Source organism: Larus michahellis, chromosome 5 (assembly GCF_964199755.1).
Source record: "Larus michahellis chromosome 5, bLarMic1.1, whole genome shotgun sequence".
Taxonomy (NCBI): domain Eukaryota; kingdom Metazoa; phylum Chordata; class Aves; order Charadriiformes; family Laridae; genus Larus; species Larus michahellis.
In genome coordinates this window covers 34,354,774-34,374,012 of record NC_133900.1, presented here as the reverse complement: position 1 = coordinate 34,374,012, position 19,239 = coordinate 34,354,774, and the positions used below count along the sequence as shown (strand labels likewise).

Here is a 19,239-nt window from a genome sequence, read left to right as displayed (position 1 = left end):
CTCAACAGTATTGTCTTGTTTAAAATTAACCTCAGAGCTGCGGTAACTACTTGTCTAGAGCATACAATGATCTAAGGGCTCCCTCCCCCTCCCTTCCCCATATCCCCCACCCCTCAAAACAAGAAGAAAAGGAGAACCGAAAAGAAACTATTGCAAGTAGCAATACAAGACATTAGGACACTGTCCACAATGACGGGCTTACAGCATGTAAATACATTTATTCTATATGTAAGCAACAGAAATAGCAAGAAACCCAAGGAACAGACATGTTTTGCCCTGTGGGCATCCCAGACTCCAACATGTCTCATGAGTGTCTGCATTTCTGCCAGCGATACAGAAAAAAAAAGCATCTCGGTCTCCCATGGAAGCAAATCTTGACTGAGGAGACCCTCACTGCCTCAAAACTTTTGAGATTCGGTAAAACAGCACTTAGGTCTTGCACTGTTTAGCGAGATACAGTGGATCGGCTGCGATCAGAAAATTCAGAAAAAAACCCAACCAAACCCCAAACTTACCCTATACACTGACAGCCACCTTTACAAGAACACAACACAAGAAGAACTGAAGAAAAAAAAATCAGGTGAAAAGGACTGCCTCCAATAGTGTTTCTTACTTGGAAATTAAAGGTGTTCCTTGAAGTCAGTAGATATTTTATATATATTTATATAATATATATATTATTTATAGCGCTAGCAATCAACATGTAATGAAGAGATGGTGTGAAGAGCAGCAAAACTGCTACAGCACATAGCCGAAGGTGGACAACTAAAAGGATAAGCATTTAAAAAAGTAGTAATAACTGGAGGAGAAGAAGCCTGCAGCCATTTTTTTTTTATTTTTTTTTAAAAAAAAAAGCAGATGTGCTTACCTGACATAAAAATGTTACAATAACTTTTAAGAGCCGGTTCTGTCTGACAAACTTATTTGCCATTTTTCAAGAGCTGCCCCACGGGAAAGCCTTTCCCTGAGCGATGTCGCTCGCCGCCCCACGAGATGGCACTGTGTCCACGCAAGCCAGCCGGAGGGACCGCTGCTGGGATTTCTCCCACCAAAAATAATATCACAAGCAGATCTGGCCCCCTTTGCTTCCCACCCTCCCTCCGTGGGGAGGGATGCTGAGGGGTGGGGATGGGGACGCTGAGGGGTGCGTACCACCAGCCCGGCCCAGCGCTCTCTCCCCAGCCGGACGCCCTGCCAGCGTGGTACCACCGGAAAAAATTAAAAAAACTGAGCAAAATTAATGCAGGGGGAGCGTCAGGTGAGGGGGGAGCTGCTGTTAGCAGCGGTGGCAAAGCACACGTGCAGAGCTGCTGGGATGAGATGTGGCTCTGCAGAGGAAAGGTCCCGTCCCCGGCAGCCCCTGCTTCTGCCTGCCCTGCCAGGAAGCTGTCACGGTGCTGCGCGGGGACCCTGCAAAGGCTGATGGAGCAGGGGCTGGAGAAACCGTCCAGCCCGTGATTGCAGCAGGCGAGAGAAGGTTTCTGAGCAGTGGGGCTGGAAGAAGAGCAGCTCCACCGCCCAGCAATGGTGATGCCACTGCTCTAGCCGGCAGTGAAGTTCTTGACCACCATCTACCTCTCTGGATGCGCCTCTTCATCAGAACATGCCTCTCAATACAGTGATGCTGTAAAAGGAAAATGCCCCCAAATATTTTAAGAAAGTTGCTCATTTGTTTTTCTTGAAGGAAGCATCGGAGGGGTGGGTCAGAGAGCTGGCAAAAGGAGCACTGACTCATAGCAATACAGATAACTACGAGACATTTTCTGGCAAAGCCCCTGTCAGAAGGGTGCCCAGCTTGCAAAAACCATGAGCCAGGAGTACCAGCGGGCCCGGGCACCAGCTAACAAAGACTGAGATGACGAGGGGAAGGAGCCGAAGGACAGTTCAGCTCAGGCACCCACCTTGGAAGACGAGTCACACAGGAAGGACGTGTGGAAGGGGTGAAGAAGCACAAACTAAATGCAACTGGTTACACCTGAAGATGTCACAGGGAGGGCAAAAAGCTGAGACCTGGCTTTTAAGAGCCATTTTAGAGCTCCAAGGTGAGTAAAAAAAAAAAAAAAAAAAAGTAGAGAAATGGCAGAGCTGGAAGCCCCAGGTGAAGTCGAGAAGCAAGATTTCCATTAGTGTTGCCATGGCCTGCATTAGATGCCCAAGGTGAAAAATAAGCTGGTTGGCTGTTGAAAGGAGGCCCTTAACATCTCTACATTAAGAGACGGTGGGGCTTACACAGACAAAATGCAAACAGATGTTGAAAGTTAAAATGTATGCATGTTCTCCGGTCTCTGGTTTTTGACTGGAATGCTGGTTTGCAAACTGCCAGGTTACCTCTTACAAGGAAGGGAGCCCTTTGTGATGGCTGCCCAGCAGTCAATCAAAACCCCGCTGGTGTCAGGGAGCTGAGAAATTACAAACAAAAAGTCCCACGCCTATGGAAATGTCAAGTGGGAAAAAGGTCAGATGAAATTTTTCCTTTCATTTTGACCAATGACATTTTCAAAGTTACCTTTACAGGCGCAATCTGGAAAGCCTTGGGGAAAAACAAAACCAAAAACACAAAAGAAAACAAGGCAACTCCGGGCTCAGGAAGCACATGGAGTGGGAATATGTGCGTGGGCAGGGGCACGCATGTGTGCACTACAGCAATAACCAGGGCCCGGCTAGAAACCTGGAGCGGCGGGCTGGGGCAGAAAGCCTTTTTTTGCACCAGAAGTAGAGGACAGACAAGCCTGGCAGTAAAACTGCTGCTATTCTGTGCGCTGTCATGTACCAAAGAGTCAGTCTTTTCACTGAGCAAAAAATAAAATTTGTTTGCACTGACAACTGAAAAAGCAAGAGTTTGCTCCTTTTGCCAAGTTCCTGCTTCACCTGTTTGTGGTGGCCAAGAGGGATGTGGCTGAGAGGGACAAACGTCCCGCCGGTCAGCCAGCGAGGACCTGCACTGCCCTGCCGGGGCAGCGGCAGCGGGAGCGCCACGCAGGCAGCAGCCTGCAGGACATGAGATTTTTGACTTCACCACTCCATCAGCCTACACTGACCCCCTGTGTCGGAGGCTTCACTGGTTGCAGCAAGCCTGGGAATCGCTCTGGAGATCCGCTGAGTGCATCTCACCCAGAAACGACCCAGAAGATGACTCCCAGTAGCCCTGACCACCACGAAAGTTAAAAGTTAATGGGAGGAGGTGAGTTTCAGTAAGAGTGAGTACCCGCATCTCCGCGGGAAGCTAACGGGAGCTGCTGGCTCTCAGACTGCTCCAAAGCAAAGCAGGACATATGGAGGCCCACCTTGGATGCACAAATCAGGTGGTCAACATCAGTGACTCCACATGCTTGCACCCGTGCTTCGGAACCAGTGGTCTACGTGTACTTGGACTGGGAGGCTGTCACTGGTTCACAGCCACCTCGGGACAGGATTGCCTCTTGGAGTGACCACCACGGTGGTGCAAACATCCCAAGGAGGGGTGCTGGGTTGGATCCTTTGCAGGTGCAGATCAGTGACTTCAGCGGACTGTCACCAGTCTGTAACACCTTTGCATCATCAGGCATGAAGCCCAGCAACGCCAACGTGAGGTGAGCAACCCCTGTGGGCTGGCAGAGGACTTTGGAGGAGGAGTATGATGGCTGGAGAAGGAAGGACAGACAGCATATAGAGGGACACGTCTTAGAAGACCTTCAGGAAGGGGACAACAGGTTCCAGAAAACCAGGAATGATTCATTCTGCTGCTGACAAAATTAGAAATAAAGCAATAATGGTAATAATATTAATAATAGTCATTATAATCCTTGCACTAGATACTAATCAGTAAATAATTATCATAGCAACTTCTCTCTTTTATTTTTTTCTGGGTTTCTTTTTTTTTTTTTTCCCCCCAACCACTCTGAATTGCATATCCGGGCCCCTCATAGCGCAAAGGGGTGGAAAGGGTGGTGTTACGTTGTGAACTGAAAATTAACTCCAATCCTATGTTCCCCGCTGTCCTACACCTATTCTCCACATGGGCTCAGTGGGACTCGACTGGGGAAGGAAGGGGATGTTACATGTGTTCCTGCTTAGCACCCAGAGTACCTGCTTTCCAGATGCACACCTCTTAAACGCTGATTTTCTTGGTTTTGTTTTTTTTTTTTTACAAGTAGGTCTAGGAAACAGAACAATGACAGGAGGATCACTGTGAGACAATCGATGTGCAGAATTGTAGCCAAAATCTGAATTCACCAGAAACCAATAAGCTGAAATAGCCACAACCAACTGTCCATAGCCTTGTCTAGAATGGCTTTAAACAAAAAATATAAAGAGCCATGGACAGTCTCCTTACCCCTGTCCAGAATTTGATGTAAACAACATCCATAGAAACTGGGATTGTTAAGAAAGTTTATCCATATATCTGGATAGCAATAAAAAGCGTTTCCTAGGAAACTGTAAAATCCTGTACCAAGCAGTGTACAGCCAAGCCGAGAGGAACATTAGGTTGATTTATATTTTCAAGGTATAACTTTGCATGATTTCTTTTAGATCCTGTGATAATGTACAAGGAGAGCACATGTGAAGGTCAGGGCTGTTTTTTTTTTCGTTCGTTTGCTTGCTTTCTTCTCTGAAATGTCTCTTGCGTAACTCATTGGTCTGGGTTTTCGTTTCAATTCTCGCTTGTGATAACAGGGCATTACCGCTCCCTGCGTCTGTCCTTCCTGTTCACGCCAAGGCTGCATCAGTAATTTCCTTCTGCTGCCAAAGAAACAACGGTTTCGTGTCTTCCCATTTCTTCAAGAACCGCCGCCAGCATGCTCAGATTGCCGTCAGGGAAATTCTGGGCTTCCCAGAGGTCCAGGATCACCCCGGTGGGACTCGATTTCGTAGCAAAATAATTTAGGTACCTGCAACAAGCCGAAAGGAAAATAATTTTTTGAGCTGCATGAGGGCTACCTGAATTTATATGATTTCAGCCCATCCCCATTGCTGGTGCTGTCAAGGTGCTCGTCTCCTGCACAGTCTGGCCAGTTTGTAGACACATCTGCTGTCACTCATCTTCACCACGACCCTTTTGCACATCCCTCTCGGGGGATATCTGCCACCTGACCACGTGTAGGCAGCCCCGCTCACCTGTCCAGTTTCAGCTTGTGGGCCAGCATCCGCCAGTCGTGGCCCCTGGTCTGGGGGGCGTCCAGGCTGCTGCACAGCTTCTGCCTTATCGGGAGGGGGATGCTGAAAGCGCTGGGCCCCACTATGGTGGTGATGGTGCCTGCTGAGTCCATAGGAGGATAATCAATGCCGGTAGGTTCCTGAGGTTGGAAGGAAAGCAAAGAAAAAAATTAAATAAATAATACAGCAGATTTGTTAGTGAGTGCAGAGACGATTGCAGAAGTCTATCCTCTGAGACTCAGGGCTTTTACTTGCATTAGAGGGGAGCAGCCCTCTGCTACTCAAGTATTTATGTTAGTCAGCTGAAAAAGAGAAATATTTATCACCTCTGGGTAAGCAGCAGTTGGGGTTTTTTTGGTCTTTTTTTTTTCTTTTGAGGGTGAAAATTACTACAGCTGGACAAAATTGAGCCCAGCTTGATTAATCACTTACTGGAAATAATGAAAGATCAGGCACTTTTTGACACATTTCAGAGCAAATTGCTGCTACTAGGGCAGAACTGGGCTTTCCCAGCTTGGCTGGCAGCAGCCCCTTCCCGGCAGCCCCCCCCAAGCCCCCCACCCCACACCGAGCCAACACCGGGCTCCCTCTGGCAGCACTCGTGGTCTCCGAAGCCTCTGATACTGGGCAGACCACAGAGAGATGGTTAATACTGCCCCAGGCACAAGCTGATCCCTCATTTTTATGCGGCTTTAACTCTGTGCTGGAGATAGATGGAGCGTGTGCGCTCAGGGGGTGGTCATCACCCTCCTCCCCAAGACCAGCACTGCGCTCAAAGGCAGTGCGGCAGCAGTGTTTCAAGGCGAAAGTCACCTCCAAAGCCAGCTTGTCGCCTGTGGGTATGGTGTTGATGCTCTCCCAGCTGGGAGGTTCCCCATGGCACCGCCATAACGCGGCCCCGCAGGGAATAACAAGCGCTTGGCTCCTCTGGGCGAGGGTTTTGTCTTTTCCTTGGCCTGGATGGATTTAGCACCCACAGGCTTGGTAGCTGGTAGGACAATGGTAGTTGGTCAATTTGGATGGCTGGGTTTGCTTACGAGCGATGAGGTCCTGCAGGGCGGCTGAAAGCCCCTCCAAACCCCACCGAAGCCAACTGGCCACCCGACCGCGCAGTGCTCCCATGCGCACCACTTCTCACCTCCAGCTACCAAAGTGTGCGACGGAAAAAGCAGCAAGCACAGCTGGTTCTCCCTTCACGCCTCTCACTCTGTTTCTCAATTTGGTCTCGTTTTCAGGCAGAAATGGCGGAGCCGCTTCTCCTCCCCCTCTGCCAGATTGCAGCCCTGAGCAGCCACAAGCACCCGAGCAAAAGACTCATCGTCAAATGTCAATTTGTTTGCTCCTCTGTGAGCTGCCTTGCTGCTTTGTGCCGAGCTGGCTGCTGGGAAGGCCCTGTAAAACCTGAAACTGTCTCAAAACCAGGTAACGCCTGGCTTAAGCTGCCATCACAAACCTCCCAGGCAGCTTGTTGGAGATGCTCACAGTCATGTGGAGTCTTTGTTTTCCCCCAAAGTACACAGAGATGGAAGGAGGAGAGCAAGTATTCGTGAGCAATGAACAGAATTAAACCTTTTTTGCCTCCATACTTTTATCCACACCAGTTAATTCTCTTCCACTCTATAAGTATGCCTTTTGGTTTTTGCATTTTTTAAAAAATGAAACGGCATTTTAGGCAATCAGTGAAATTTCTAACCAAGGAAGGTTTTATGCCACACTGTCATGTCCTCAGTGAACATGCCCAAAGCACTGCCAGCCGCAGCATCCCTACTTGGGTGCCCCAACCCCACCGCTTCAGGCAATAAGCTACTGTCCTCTGGCTGCCCGGGAGCCAGCAAAACGGCTCACCCACGCTGGCAGGGCAGAAGCGGCTGTAGGCGGGTGACTGGTGGCACTGCAGACGGACAGCCTTCCCTTTTTATTCTGGGCCGAGGGACACAAGCGACACATTGAGGCAGTGCTGCCCCAGCTCTCGAGGTGGCCTGCTGCCCCAGGTGCATCAGGATTGCTGCAGTGTCTGTGGCGGTGCCCGGGGGCTCTTCTAGATGAGTATCGGCAGCGCGAAATAAAAAGGGAACTTAAAAAACAAATGGTGGGAGACCTTTATTGCAGTCTTCCTCTTGCCTTGCAAATGTGCATGTTTTGGCACTCATTGCATTCGTATTTTTGAAGTCCCAGTGGAAGACACTGTATAAAGCCAGAGTAAGACAGTTTAATCTGCAGAAGTTTTACATCCTTTACAGGGAATGAAAAAGAAAGCCCATAAAGGGAGGATGCAGGAAACTGTGTTACTATATTTTTAACCACAGGGTGACAGAGGAATAGAGGCAGACCCAGCAACGAAGAAAGGCATCGGCACATTCCTGCAATGCCTAACCACTAGCTGGATACCTCTGGCCTAACCACAGAAGAAAATGTGAGGAACCACAGCCAAAGTTTCCTGATGCCTGGTCTGGCATCTTTATTGCACCTCCAGAGGCATACGCATCTGTTTCTAGGTTGCTGTTATTACACTTCCAGGTGACTTTTGTCATCAAATCGTCTGCGTTTTATTTTTTTTTTTCTAGTTGACACAACCCTGTATGCCAGCCCTTAGCAGACCAGGGTCCTCCTGCCCCTCACTGGGGCTCAGGAGCATCATGAGGTGTTAACCATGAGGAGCAATTTTGCAGCAGGCAGCCTTGGTAATGGCGGTATTATTCACTCCCTCTATTCATCCCTGATGGATGGGACTGCAGCACAAGACAAGAATATTATCCTATTCCCTCTGAATCTATTACCAGGCCTTATTACACACAAGCAGCTGAAGATGATTATAGTGTATACTTGCATTTCATTAAAGTTACTCTCAGTTCTTTCTCTTCTCTGCGAGGTTAAATTAGAGATTACCTCAATGCAGCACTTATTACAATAATTGTTTACGATACTTGTTTTACCATCTGTCTTTAATGCTGTATAGTCCCCAGCTGAATATGTAACTTTACACCCAATAACCAAGCAGATGTTATGGGTAATGGTGCACACCATCAGGGTCCTGCAGCACAAGTAACTTTTGTCTGTGGTCTCTGAGCCCTTCCACAAGTCAGCTTGCAGAGATTGTTGCTCTTTGTAGCCACCGAGGGTACCAGGCATAAAACCCACCAGCACTTTCACTGAAGTCAATGAGACTTCACGCTTGAACGTGTCGTTTGGACTCAGCCCTAAGCTTGACTGCCCAAGAAGCAAAAATTCTCCAGGTGCTATGTAGCATCAGCAAAGTTGTTCCAAAACTTGTAATTTTTTCTGCTGGAAAATGTAAGCCATCAAAAGAAAAATTGTTGAAGATAATAGTCAGGATTCGTAGCAGTAGCAAAATCTGAGGAGGAAAGTCTATTGCAACTAGACCATCTGATATTCCCTATTTCACAGCAGTTATTACATGGGATCGGAGTGGAGTGGCTCATGCAAACATATGGCAATGACATTTTCCTATTCTCCCTCCTCCCTCTCCAGGGAAATGTCGGCCATGATGGTCTTGCGGACTGCCAGGAAACAGGACGATGCAATGCTTCACGAGATCTGTTACAGAGTGGTAGGCAAAGAGCTCCTCCACACAGAAAGGCGGCACTCACAGGGAGACCATAGCTGCCCTCCTCCCTCCCTTGAGGGGGGATGCTCTCTGCCAGATGAGAGAAACTAAGGGCAAATACAACAGGAGATACAAAGCAACGACTTAATCCATCCCTTATGTCCATCCCAGCAGTCAGGAAGAAAATGGGAAGCACTACACAGGTAGCAATGGGAAAGGATATACCTCCTTAGCCCTCTCACGGTCCTGCAGTCAGATAGAGATGTCATTTACCTCTGAGACGGAGCAGTTGAGCTGGAAGATCTGCCCTTCTCCTTCGACCTGCCGCACGCAGAGTTTGCATACCAGCTCCAGGGTATTCAGGCTGAACCTTTCCAGTGTGAAGGTGCAGTGCAGGTTCCTCTGGCATCCACTCCAGATGTGGTAAAAGGGAATCTCCTGCAGAGGAAAGTGAAAAAAAAAGTATAGGCAGGGAGGGATGCAGGACCACAGTGTGGACGCTATATGACCAGAGCCCATAGGCTCCATGCTACTGTCACTGCAAATAGTCCAGGGAAAAAAAATTGTCCAGGCACCTGCAGTCAGGCACCTCGTGTTTTTTAAACACTCCTGTGTATCACTGTATTTCTTAAAGCCTCACTGCTAGGATCCAATGCGAATGGTTTGTGATGCTCACCTGGTATTTAGCCAGCAGTTTGCTCTTCCAGAGAGAATGGGCAATGTCATGAATGGACAGGCGGAGGTTGTGGGTGCTTCCCTTAAAATGCAAAGCTTTGGGTTCCTCCAAAAGCTGCCCGCCCATCTGCCGCTCGAGCTGGAGGACCTCCTGCAGTATTGCGATAACAAGAAGAAAGTTGTCAGCTTTCGTCAAGGCAGCCCACTGGTCTTCTGATTCCTCCAGACCGACTGCTGTAGATGCTTTAACTTGCACAATACAGAAAAAAAATGCAGAGTTGTGTTTCCCTGTGAACCTGTATTGCACTAGTGGCTCTGAGTATAACCCCTTCACCCTCATCATACAGCAGCAGCCCAGCAGGGATGCAGGCACCCATGTCTCCTTCGGGAGACACACCTATAAGCAGAAAGCATGCAATTATATTGAACACAAAGACTTTGCATACAGGCACTGTTAGAATATGGAAATATATCAGCCTTCTCCATTGCTCACCAAACAGGACATACAATGGCAGCGTTACGATTTTGCTTTTTGGATGCTCTTATTTGCATAGGTCCTGCTGATACAGGATCTGTGCATACAGCTGGTCCTTCAGCTTGTGGCCTCCTGGCAAACTGCTCCATGACAGAGTGATACAGGAGGTAACAGATGCCTGCTCTGAGACTAACGGTCAGGCAGGATGGTATCAAAACAAGAGCAAGACATTGTGATGGAGAATTTTGTACATATGAATACATATATTCAGGGTTACTGAAATATTGACTTGGTAATTAAAAGCTCATAAGACAAGAGTCTGGTCATTTTCTGCAGCTAAAAACAAATACATGCCTGTAACTAATGAGACCACAGCGGGCAAACAGCCTACAAACAGCCTAATTGTAGTCCACACGATGAAGCAAGTACAAAGGCACTTACATGAGCCCCATTAGAAACCAACACAGCCAAACTCGGTCATATTTAATTACAAGAGCCAACCAGCCAACCAGTCTCATGTGGCCAAAACCAATCACATGGAGAATGAGCACACTCAAGAAGTACCCAGGCACACAAACCCAGGATGCTACCACAGGCCAACTAAAGGAGCCTCCATTTTAGCTAAGCACAAAACAAGCTGCTCTTGATCACATTCAGGATCTAGTCAGCATACAAGAAAAGCCCCTATCCCTGGTGAGCCCAGCACCTGGAAGATCCTGAAGGAAAATGCTGTTTGTTTATCAGCTATTAGAGGAAAAGAAACAAAATCAGGAAACCTTTTAGATTAAGGTTATGCCAATGAATCACTTCCAGCTTCTTTCCAGTGCCTCCTAATTACCTCATCAAGATGTCTAAAGAGCAATCGATAGTAATTATCTGATTACTATAGATCTTCATTATGTCCAAATTACCTCCCTGGAAGGGCCAGAAGACGACTCGCGGCACTGCGTGAGCTAATTGCAGATGCCACCTCTCAGGCACGTGGGGCACAGGGGCCGAAGGGCCGCTCCTGCCCATCAGCATCGGCCCCAGGAGCCGCACTACTGGGGGAAAAACATTGCAGCGTGATGCTGCGCCATCTCACTCGCTAGATCTGTGTGTTTAGTTTCAATATCCCACTTTTGGTAACCACCCTCGGTCACTGTAGCCCCTCTACATGCTCCAACTGGAGGACGTCGAGCAGCCTGTGCTTCTCCCATGCCGCTCAGCTAATTAATTCAGAATTCATTTCGAGCCATGATTTGCACAGCCCTTCAGACCTGCAGGCTGGCTCTAGCCATACGGCATGTTATTTAGAACAGTGCTTATGCTGCTGGCTGGTGCCTCTATGCCCTCCTGAGCCAAAACCTGAGCTGCATGTGTGTTCCTTGCCCTGTGCCGAGGTGCCTCTGGCCACCGCCCCATCACTTCTCACCACCCTCATGAGCCGGGACTTAAGCCTTTATGCCCTTCCTAGGAGAGGCAATGGATCACTCCATCATCAGTGCCACCAAGCCAGCCACAACCTGTATTTGGAAAGGGCTTCCTCATTAACGGGGCACAAGCAAGAACGGCGTTCAGTCTAAGCTGTTGCCTTTCTTCATTAGAGGGAAAAAAACCGCATTAAATAACTGGGAGATGATCACATGCATATTATACCTTTTTTTTGTTTTTTTTTGAGGACGGTTACTGCACAGCACGAGGCGGCTTGGGGGATGCCACCCTGCTACAGCCTGAAATCATTCACTTGCCCCTGCTGTGGGAGGCAGCGTGCCCGGCTGCTCAGCCCCCACCACGCTGCCACACATAGCTCACATACCTCAATCTCAAAGCCATACATGAATAAACAGATGAGAATAAAGCAGCTGGATTCCTTCATAGTTATCTTTTTTTTTTCTCCCCCCCTCAAAGTGCAAAAATCAGCCTTAAATAAAGAGCTCGGTGCTGGAGGTCACAGCTTCCCTTGCCCTTCCCCAAAAAGCGTTGCTGTGAGCATCCCATGCAGGTGGCTCAGAACTCTGCGGGGCAGAGGATGCTGCTTGCGTGATCAACGCTGAGCCCACCCTGCTCCACAGCCCCCAGGAACCCTGCCAACCTGCTCCCACAATAACCAAACCCTTATTGATGGCAAGTCATTACACTTCCCTACCGTACTGCGGGTGCCAGCAGTTCAGCAGCGAGTGCTTACTCTGCATGATGAGAGGGAAAAGCCTGCTGGATAAATACTGCACGGTGTTTTATACCGCAACTGCTTGTCTTCCTTTGGTGGCTGTTAGGATATATTCAGCATATGGCACACTCATTCCTAGTTGTAAATAATAACAGAATGCATTCGGTTGCCTATTAAAATAAACACATAATACCCTGCAAAGGCTCTTTCAAACCTCAGACATCCGAATGGGGGAACATCTCAGGCTGCTCTTCCCTCCCCTTGCCGTGCCCGGAGCAGCCAGCCCCAAAACACTGAGACATTGCAGCTGGGGCCTCACTTTCTGCCTATACCTTTTCCACCTTCTCCAAACTACTTTGGAGCTCAGGACCCGCTGGTCCAGACCCATCTGCACACCTTGTCCCACACAGCCTGCGGCAATTGCCCAGGGAATGCCTTCCCTTTGGCAGTACGGCAGTGCCAAGGGCCTCCTGCCAGCACGGCCGGGGCTGCAGCGGTGCCAGCTGTTGTGAAAGCAGGCAGCAAACACCCCAACCTTTTTTTTTTTCTTTCTAAATAGTCATAGTTGGAGTCTACACAACACTGTCGCACAGGGCTGGTTTGTTGACTACGTTCATTTTTCTTAAGCCTTGTCCTTCCCCAGACCTTTCGTTTCCAGATCCATCCGTAAGAGTTTGTGGCCAGCGAGTACGTGTGCTTGGCCTCCCGAAAACCACCAGCCAGCTGGGTCTTGGACCCCGTGGGTGGCCTTCCGGCCTGGGGGTCGATGCGCCAAAAAAAGAAGAAAATTAAAACACACAGAGTTTGCTGTAAAAAAGCAGTAGGTACGAGTGGGATGGTGGCCACCTGACTTTGCTCATTCTCCTCACCAAATTACAAGCTCGCTTTGGGGTCTACCTGCAGCAGAAGCCCAAGGACTGTCCGGCTGCCCTCCCAAACGCCGTCTGCAGCTTCTCGGGTGGAAGATGGTCCCTGCGTGTTGCTCAGTGCCTCTCCTGACCCCTTCTGCTATCGCACTGAATCGCATTAACTTTACCTCACAGCTCTCCCCACAGTCTATTAGAAACAAAACGCCAGCTCCTGAGTCACACCTAATTGGATTCCCCCGGCCCTGACTGCATTAGCTGTCTGTCCGAGGCCCCTCCGACTCACTTATTATTACCTCAGGCCTTGACGCACCCGTGGAAAATTTTATTACGCAGCACAGGCATAAAACCATCAGGACTTTTGAAGCTCGATCATTATGAAAGATCCTTGTCACGTTTTTTTAAAGAGGAAAACCAAAAGGGAAATCAGACTGGGGACAATAATTGTTTCTAAAAGCCTGACAACAGCACCGCATTGACAGAGGCCAAGCTCCCAGGCCCTGCACAGATGAAACCATGCTGAAGTCACGATGCGCCTGCTTCAACCCTTCTACTTTACTGCCTTTCTTACAGGGAGGGAAAGGGTATCCCCCCCAGCAAAGCCCTGGTATCAGACAGTACTGGGGAGGAAACCGGAGCGTGCCATTTGCAGTGATGGAAGTCACTGCTCTGACAAACACAAACGCCTCCCAGCCAGTGCATGCGGGTCTGAATCCCAATAATTCCCACGCGGAGCTGAGGAAGCAAAAAGCATATACAGCACCAGGATGACTCTGCTTAGAGCCAGGCTTTCAACTCGTTTTGCTGCAAAGAGGCATTTGGGAAGTTGCACTGGCCACGATTAAAGAAAAAAACCCCACCTTTTAATAACCTCCATTCTTACATGTGCGGTTGGAGCTACATATTTCATGAGTGCATCTATTAGAGATACCATCTGTATAAATACAGTTATTTATAGACAGAAATAGCAAGTATGGTTATCTGTCTGCTCATCTGTATGTAGCGAGTGCGTGTTTGTGTGCATGCCAGAATTACACAGTGCGAGTAAGGTTATACAGTTAGAGATAGCAACAGCTTTGGTTTATTTTAGTTGTGAATTCCCAACACAAAAAACTGCACGCGAAGAGGTGTAATAAAGCAGTATGAAAGCAGGCAGTGATTAACAGCCCAGAAGCTTCTTTTATCATTATCAACTATTTACAAAGAAGCATTTATATGTTTCACCATCTCTGGGGAGCTGGCACTTAGCATTAAAAATACATGAATAACGAATGAAGCCCCGTGTACCTTATGGGCTTTTAATAATGCAAAAATCTTAGGATTCAGGATATGATACAGGTAAACAAAGGAAAAAAGACGGGTGGGTGGAAAACAGTGTGAGATCCCTACGCAAAGGACAATTTGTAGCATGTAGGGGTTAAATTATAAAACCGCAGCTTGTTGTAAAACTCTTCTTATCAGAAAAATAACCCAGGGAGCAGGAGAGGGAAAGCAAGAGAGCAACAACCACCTTAAGCGCATCCTGCGTGTCATCGAGGCAGTAGACCCGGATGCTGTACTCCAGCGAAGAGCAGGACAGCGGTCCAAAGATGGCCAGTTTGAGACGTTTGGCTGCTGCTTTGGTGATTGACTGTCCCACCAAGGCATACGTGCTGAGGGTTTCTGTCAGGATATGGCAGGCCTCTGGGTCCAGCTGGATATAGCACGGAGTGGTGAAGTTTTCCTCCCCAACCACCACCACATCCTAAGGGAGAAAGAGGCCAAGTTAGAGCTCCCAACCCCTCAGAGCTGCTTTCCTTTGAGACAGCAATGCCCCTTTCAAGCCTGGATGGTGCACGAAGTCCTTGATGTTTGCACCTTAGATTAATCAAGGTTTAAAATTCCTGCTTCGAGCTTTTCTCCTGCGTAGGCACAGTGAGGGGGTGGTTTCTCTGGGGTGATGATGGTGGTAGAAACCTCCTCCTATCCTCACTCCCCTAAGACTTGTAATTCCTTCCTCTGGGCCCTGCAGCAGCTTTTAAAGCCCTGGGCAGAGTTAGGTAAATAATGAAAATATCACCAATACTTTATGGAAAAGGTATTACAGATCTAATCATTCATTGACCATGATTTAACATCAGTAGTTGCAGGCATGTTGAAGAAATAACTGCCCTTCACTTCCTAAGCATGACAATAAGGAGTTACAAAGACCCAAGGAAGGTGAAGTAACCTCTATGATGGCCAAATGCCACATCTACATGAAATATCACCTGCTGCTTCGTTGGAGTAATCCTCCGTGACGAGACTGCAGGGTGAAGAAAAAAATTAGATACAACCCGAACGCAGACAATCTCCCAACCTTGTGCGTAAAGGAAAACAGCTGCCCTGCTAATTTCTCCATTCGACCCTGCGTGTAATATCCTGCATGCAACACAAGGTGCTTTGAGAGAAAGCAGAAGCGAACAGGCAGCAGTGGATGACGGCTGCTTCTTGCAAAGCCACCAGGCACCACAGGATGCTCGGCACAACTCAGCTGTTTCACCCCTGCTGCCGGCAGGTCTGCGGCGCCTCCTACACATCTGGACGCTGAGCAGCGTGGGCTCAGCTGAAATCCGGCATTAAGCTTGGGCCCCCTAGACTCAGGAAAGGCAAACGTGCCATGTGTGCAGGGGTGGCACAATCCTTCTGGAGGGCAAAGTGCTGGAGCACTGATTGCAGCTCCCCTGCAGCCACGGCAGCAACTGGCTCTGGCAGGAGGGGCTGGCCCCGAGCGATGCTGCAGGGATGTGCATGTATGCACGTGTGCATGCACATGTGTGTGCACGTGTGGGGCTCAGTTTGGAGGAGCTGCTCCAGAATTGAGTGGAGGAAGAAGATGGCAGTGTGATGGCTGTGGATGCTGTGGATGCTGGGCTGGCACCAGAGCATGTGCACAGCCGGTGGAGCAACCGCTCTGTCAAGGGCAGGAGGACAGGGCAGAAAATGAAGAGGCGCCAGTAACGCACAGACACAAATAAGGAACATATGTGCAGTGCCAAGAGTCAGGCTGGTGGGGTGCAGATTATCTGGCGAGACAGACCCGTGTCTGCTGCATGCTCCTTCCCAGCGTGAGAAAGAGCTGGTGCCACAGGCAGGGGACAACAGCAAGAGTCTTTAGAAGGCAATGCCGGACACAGAGCTCTTGTTGCTGTCAGCCCAACTGCCTTCAAAAACCACCCTGCCCTCATTAAACCTACCGGTAGGAGAAGGTGCCCTTGCCCAATTAATTATGTGAGACCAAACTGGTGGCAGCAGGTACCAGGAACACAGAGCTGGAGAGGAAGGCTCTGCCAGGACGGCCCAGCCTTGCTGAAAGCATCACTTTATGCTCCAGTTACAGCGGAAGACCCTTCTGCCACCCTGCCCCAGGACATCCTCCTGCTGCACCGCTGGCAGGGAACCAGCCAGGCTCCCACCAAGCCGGCACTGCCCAGCAACGCTGGTGCAGCTCCCCAGGGAACAGGGTGCAGAGTTGGATCCCGGCTGCATGAACTGAATCAAAGTGATGCTCTACCAACATCTTAGGAGGGCAAAAGAAAAGAAAAATAAGGCCTATAAATAGTACTATGCTGCCCGATGTCTTGATGCTGAAGCAGGAGTTAATTTGAAGCATTATTTTCACTTTCTCGAAAAGAGACTATAAACCAGGGGAGTTCAAACTACTCCGTAAAAAAAAACATTTATCTTATTTCTAGAATCGAGTCAGAAATTACTTTCAGCCATTGTTTTTCATTTTGCCTTTTTTCTTCCTTCTCTCCCCATGGCTTCGGCACAATATCCTGCCATGACCAAAACCTCAAATGTCACGATCCTGCAATGGAGGCTATTTCATGGAAAATATCCAGAACTAGGAGGCACCAAACTGCCCCAAGACAGCATCTCTGTATAGGCACTGGGCAGCTTAGATACCTGGTGGACATCTGCCTGCCTGCAGCAGCCATGCACCTCACACGGAAAACCTGAGATACAGGCATCCTGGTTCGGAAAGGCAGCTGAAGGATTAGCAGAGAGCCCTGCCCGCAGCCAGTGCTCAGGCTGGAGCTCCGGAGCCTCACCTCCCACGGCCCCTGGGCAGCCTGGTGCTTCAGCTGGATCTGCCAGTCCTCCGTGTTGGGCTCTGCGCAGTGGTGCATGGTTAAAATGACGGGCCGGGTCAGCAGGGCTCCTGGCGGGCCGCAGCTCACCACCGGCGTCAGCAGGGTTTGGCTGTCTTCTACAGGTGGCCTGAAAACGGGACAGAAAGAGGGATAGGTTAAGTGAGTTGAAAAAGGCAAAAAAATACATTCGGGTATGGAAAATAAAAACATCCTTCTCATAAAATTAAAAGATTGTGCAACAAAGAGTGGAGGGGTTTCTTTGTGTTTTTTTTCTTTTCTCAAATCCCCAACTGTTGCGGGTTTTTTTTTTGCCAAATATCACCCATTTGTCAAAATATAGGTTTAGATTGCAGCAAATTATAGACCACACTTGCTGAGCGCCCCCCACTCGTAAGGCTCCTTGCAGACCATCTGCAGAGGCTTCACTTCACCCACTGCCGAAATGTGGTCACTGCCGCATTTGGCAGTTGTTTTAGCAGCATACAAAAATGAGCAGTGGCTCTTGTAAGCACCATGTGTGAGAATTATTTACTGTCTGGACAGAGAAAATTGAAGAACAAAGGAAGAGAATGATCTAATGAGCACGTCTGAAACCTCATTAAGTGGTATACAGCACATCTGAGACGTGCAGTTTGGGTTCAGAGCCACCGCCAAACCTGCTGGTACTCCGTTTTACTTAAAACGCATTCAGATCTGCTAGAATGGCTTTTGCAAATACGCCTGCGGGGAGCAGGTGTCACTGGTGGCAGGAGACAAAGGGCAAAGGGATGGTAAGGAATAGCGCAGAGGGCAACACACACTCGCGAAGCCTGAGATTTCTAGTGATAACCCAGAGCTGTTCAGATAAACATCGGTATTGCCCAGCGCGCACCTGTGGCCAGTCACGAGGAACGGGTGATATGGGGAATCATATAAATACGTAGGATACATTGCGTACGCTGTAGTTTGTAAACAAGCATGTGCGTGTGTGCCCGTGCGTGTGCATGTGTGCGCGTGGGTAAACTATCCCAGACCAACTGCTGAGAAGCTTAAAATCAGAGGAAGCATGAGTGACTTTAACTATCCCGACATCTGGTGTATGACAAATACAGCTGAATGCGCCTCATCAACTGCCTCCCTGAATAATACAGAGGACAAATTCATGATCCAGAAACCAGCAAGCAGGAAATTAAAAGTGTTCCATGTGATCTCCGCTTAAACTCCAGACCTGCCCACAGGACCTCCCATCTTCTGCTCCGGCTGAGGGTTCAACCCCTTGTTGCATTTACAAATACTTGTACTTACATCTGTATCGGTCTTAGTGGAATCAGTTGAGACAACATTAAATACTCTTTATGTCTACTGTTTAAATACTGTTTATTCTTTGCCTTTGCCAAAAGAAAGAGCAAAAAAAAAGTACCTGTAAGCTTAGATAACATTTTCAAGGAGGCCAAATCAGGACAGAAGCTGTTTTGATACCCAATTCATTACACCTATTCTGGCTATTGCAAAGATATGTCCACAGGCATATTCTAATTTTGCCCACCTTAATTCTCCTTGAATAATCCATTAATCCCACAGAAAAATAAAGACAAACTTCTGAGAAATCCTTTTTCAAAGTGGGATGAAGGCACTTTTGAAAAGAGTCTCTTGCTGCTACAAATGTTGTGGGAGGTTTTTATAACATTTGAGAAAAAAAAAAAAGGTCTGGCATGGAAAAATTTAAATCTATGCAAATCAGTAAATCCAGATGATATGCATCTGTGGAAATTAACTGATGAGTTTACTAAATGACTTAACAATTGTTTCTGAAAAGCCATGGACTAGAAATAAACAGCTGTGATAGCTGCCTTTCAAAAAAGATGTAAAATATAACAATCTGGACAGCTATCATGTATTATGCCGGTTATTTTAGCTTAACAAGCAGTACACAAAAGAAATTAAACGCTAGCAGAGAGAGTACCTAGTCCAGCTTCTCTTGCGTCCTGCAGGGGTCTCTGGATTCAGATTAAGAAGATCAGAGATGACTCTCTTGCAACACTCAGCTGAATAAATCACCAGGCAATTTTTGACTAAAATGTTGCTTCTTTTTCAGACTCATTTAATTCTTTCTTTTTTTCATAAGAAACAACAAGAAGCTTAAAAAACACTCACAACGTGGTAGCTGTCTGTAATGGTCACCTACCTTGTGCATTAATGGATATTTGAATGCTCTCCTAGAATCTAATTAAAGAAAATCCAAAACCCAGCATGTCTTATGAGAAAGATCTTTCAGAATTACT

The 19,239-nt window shown here is 48.1% G+C and overlaps 1 protein-coding gene across 2 annotated transcripts in view; it reads right to left on the bottom strand.

Annotated features, from left to right (window-relative positions):
• Positions 1-3,864: 3,864 nt before the first annotated feature.
• Positions 3,865-19,239, bottom strand: part of UNC5C (unc-5 netrin receptor C) — a 261,374-nt gene continuing 245,999 nt past the window's right edge. For both annotated transcript variants that reach the window (XM_074589517.1, XM_074589518.1), the window contains 6 exons: positions 16,937-17,105; positions 14,374-14,607; positions 9,375-9,524; positions 8,972-9,136; positions 5,095-5,273; positions 3,865-4,868 (listed from right to left, as the gene is read on the bottom strand). In XM_074589517.1, the coding sequence (XP_074445618.1) occupies positions 4,703-4,868; positions 5,095-5,273; positions 8,972-9,136; positions 9,375-9,524; positions 14,374-14,607; positions 16,937-17,105 (1,063 nt within the window). In that variant the 3' untranslated portion in view covers positions 3,865-4,702. The remainder of the gene's footprint in view (positions 4,869-5,094; positions 5,274-8,971; positions 9,137-9,374; positions 9,525-14,373; positions 14,608-16,936; positions 17,106-19,239) is intronic.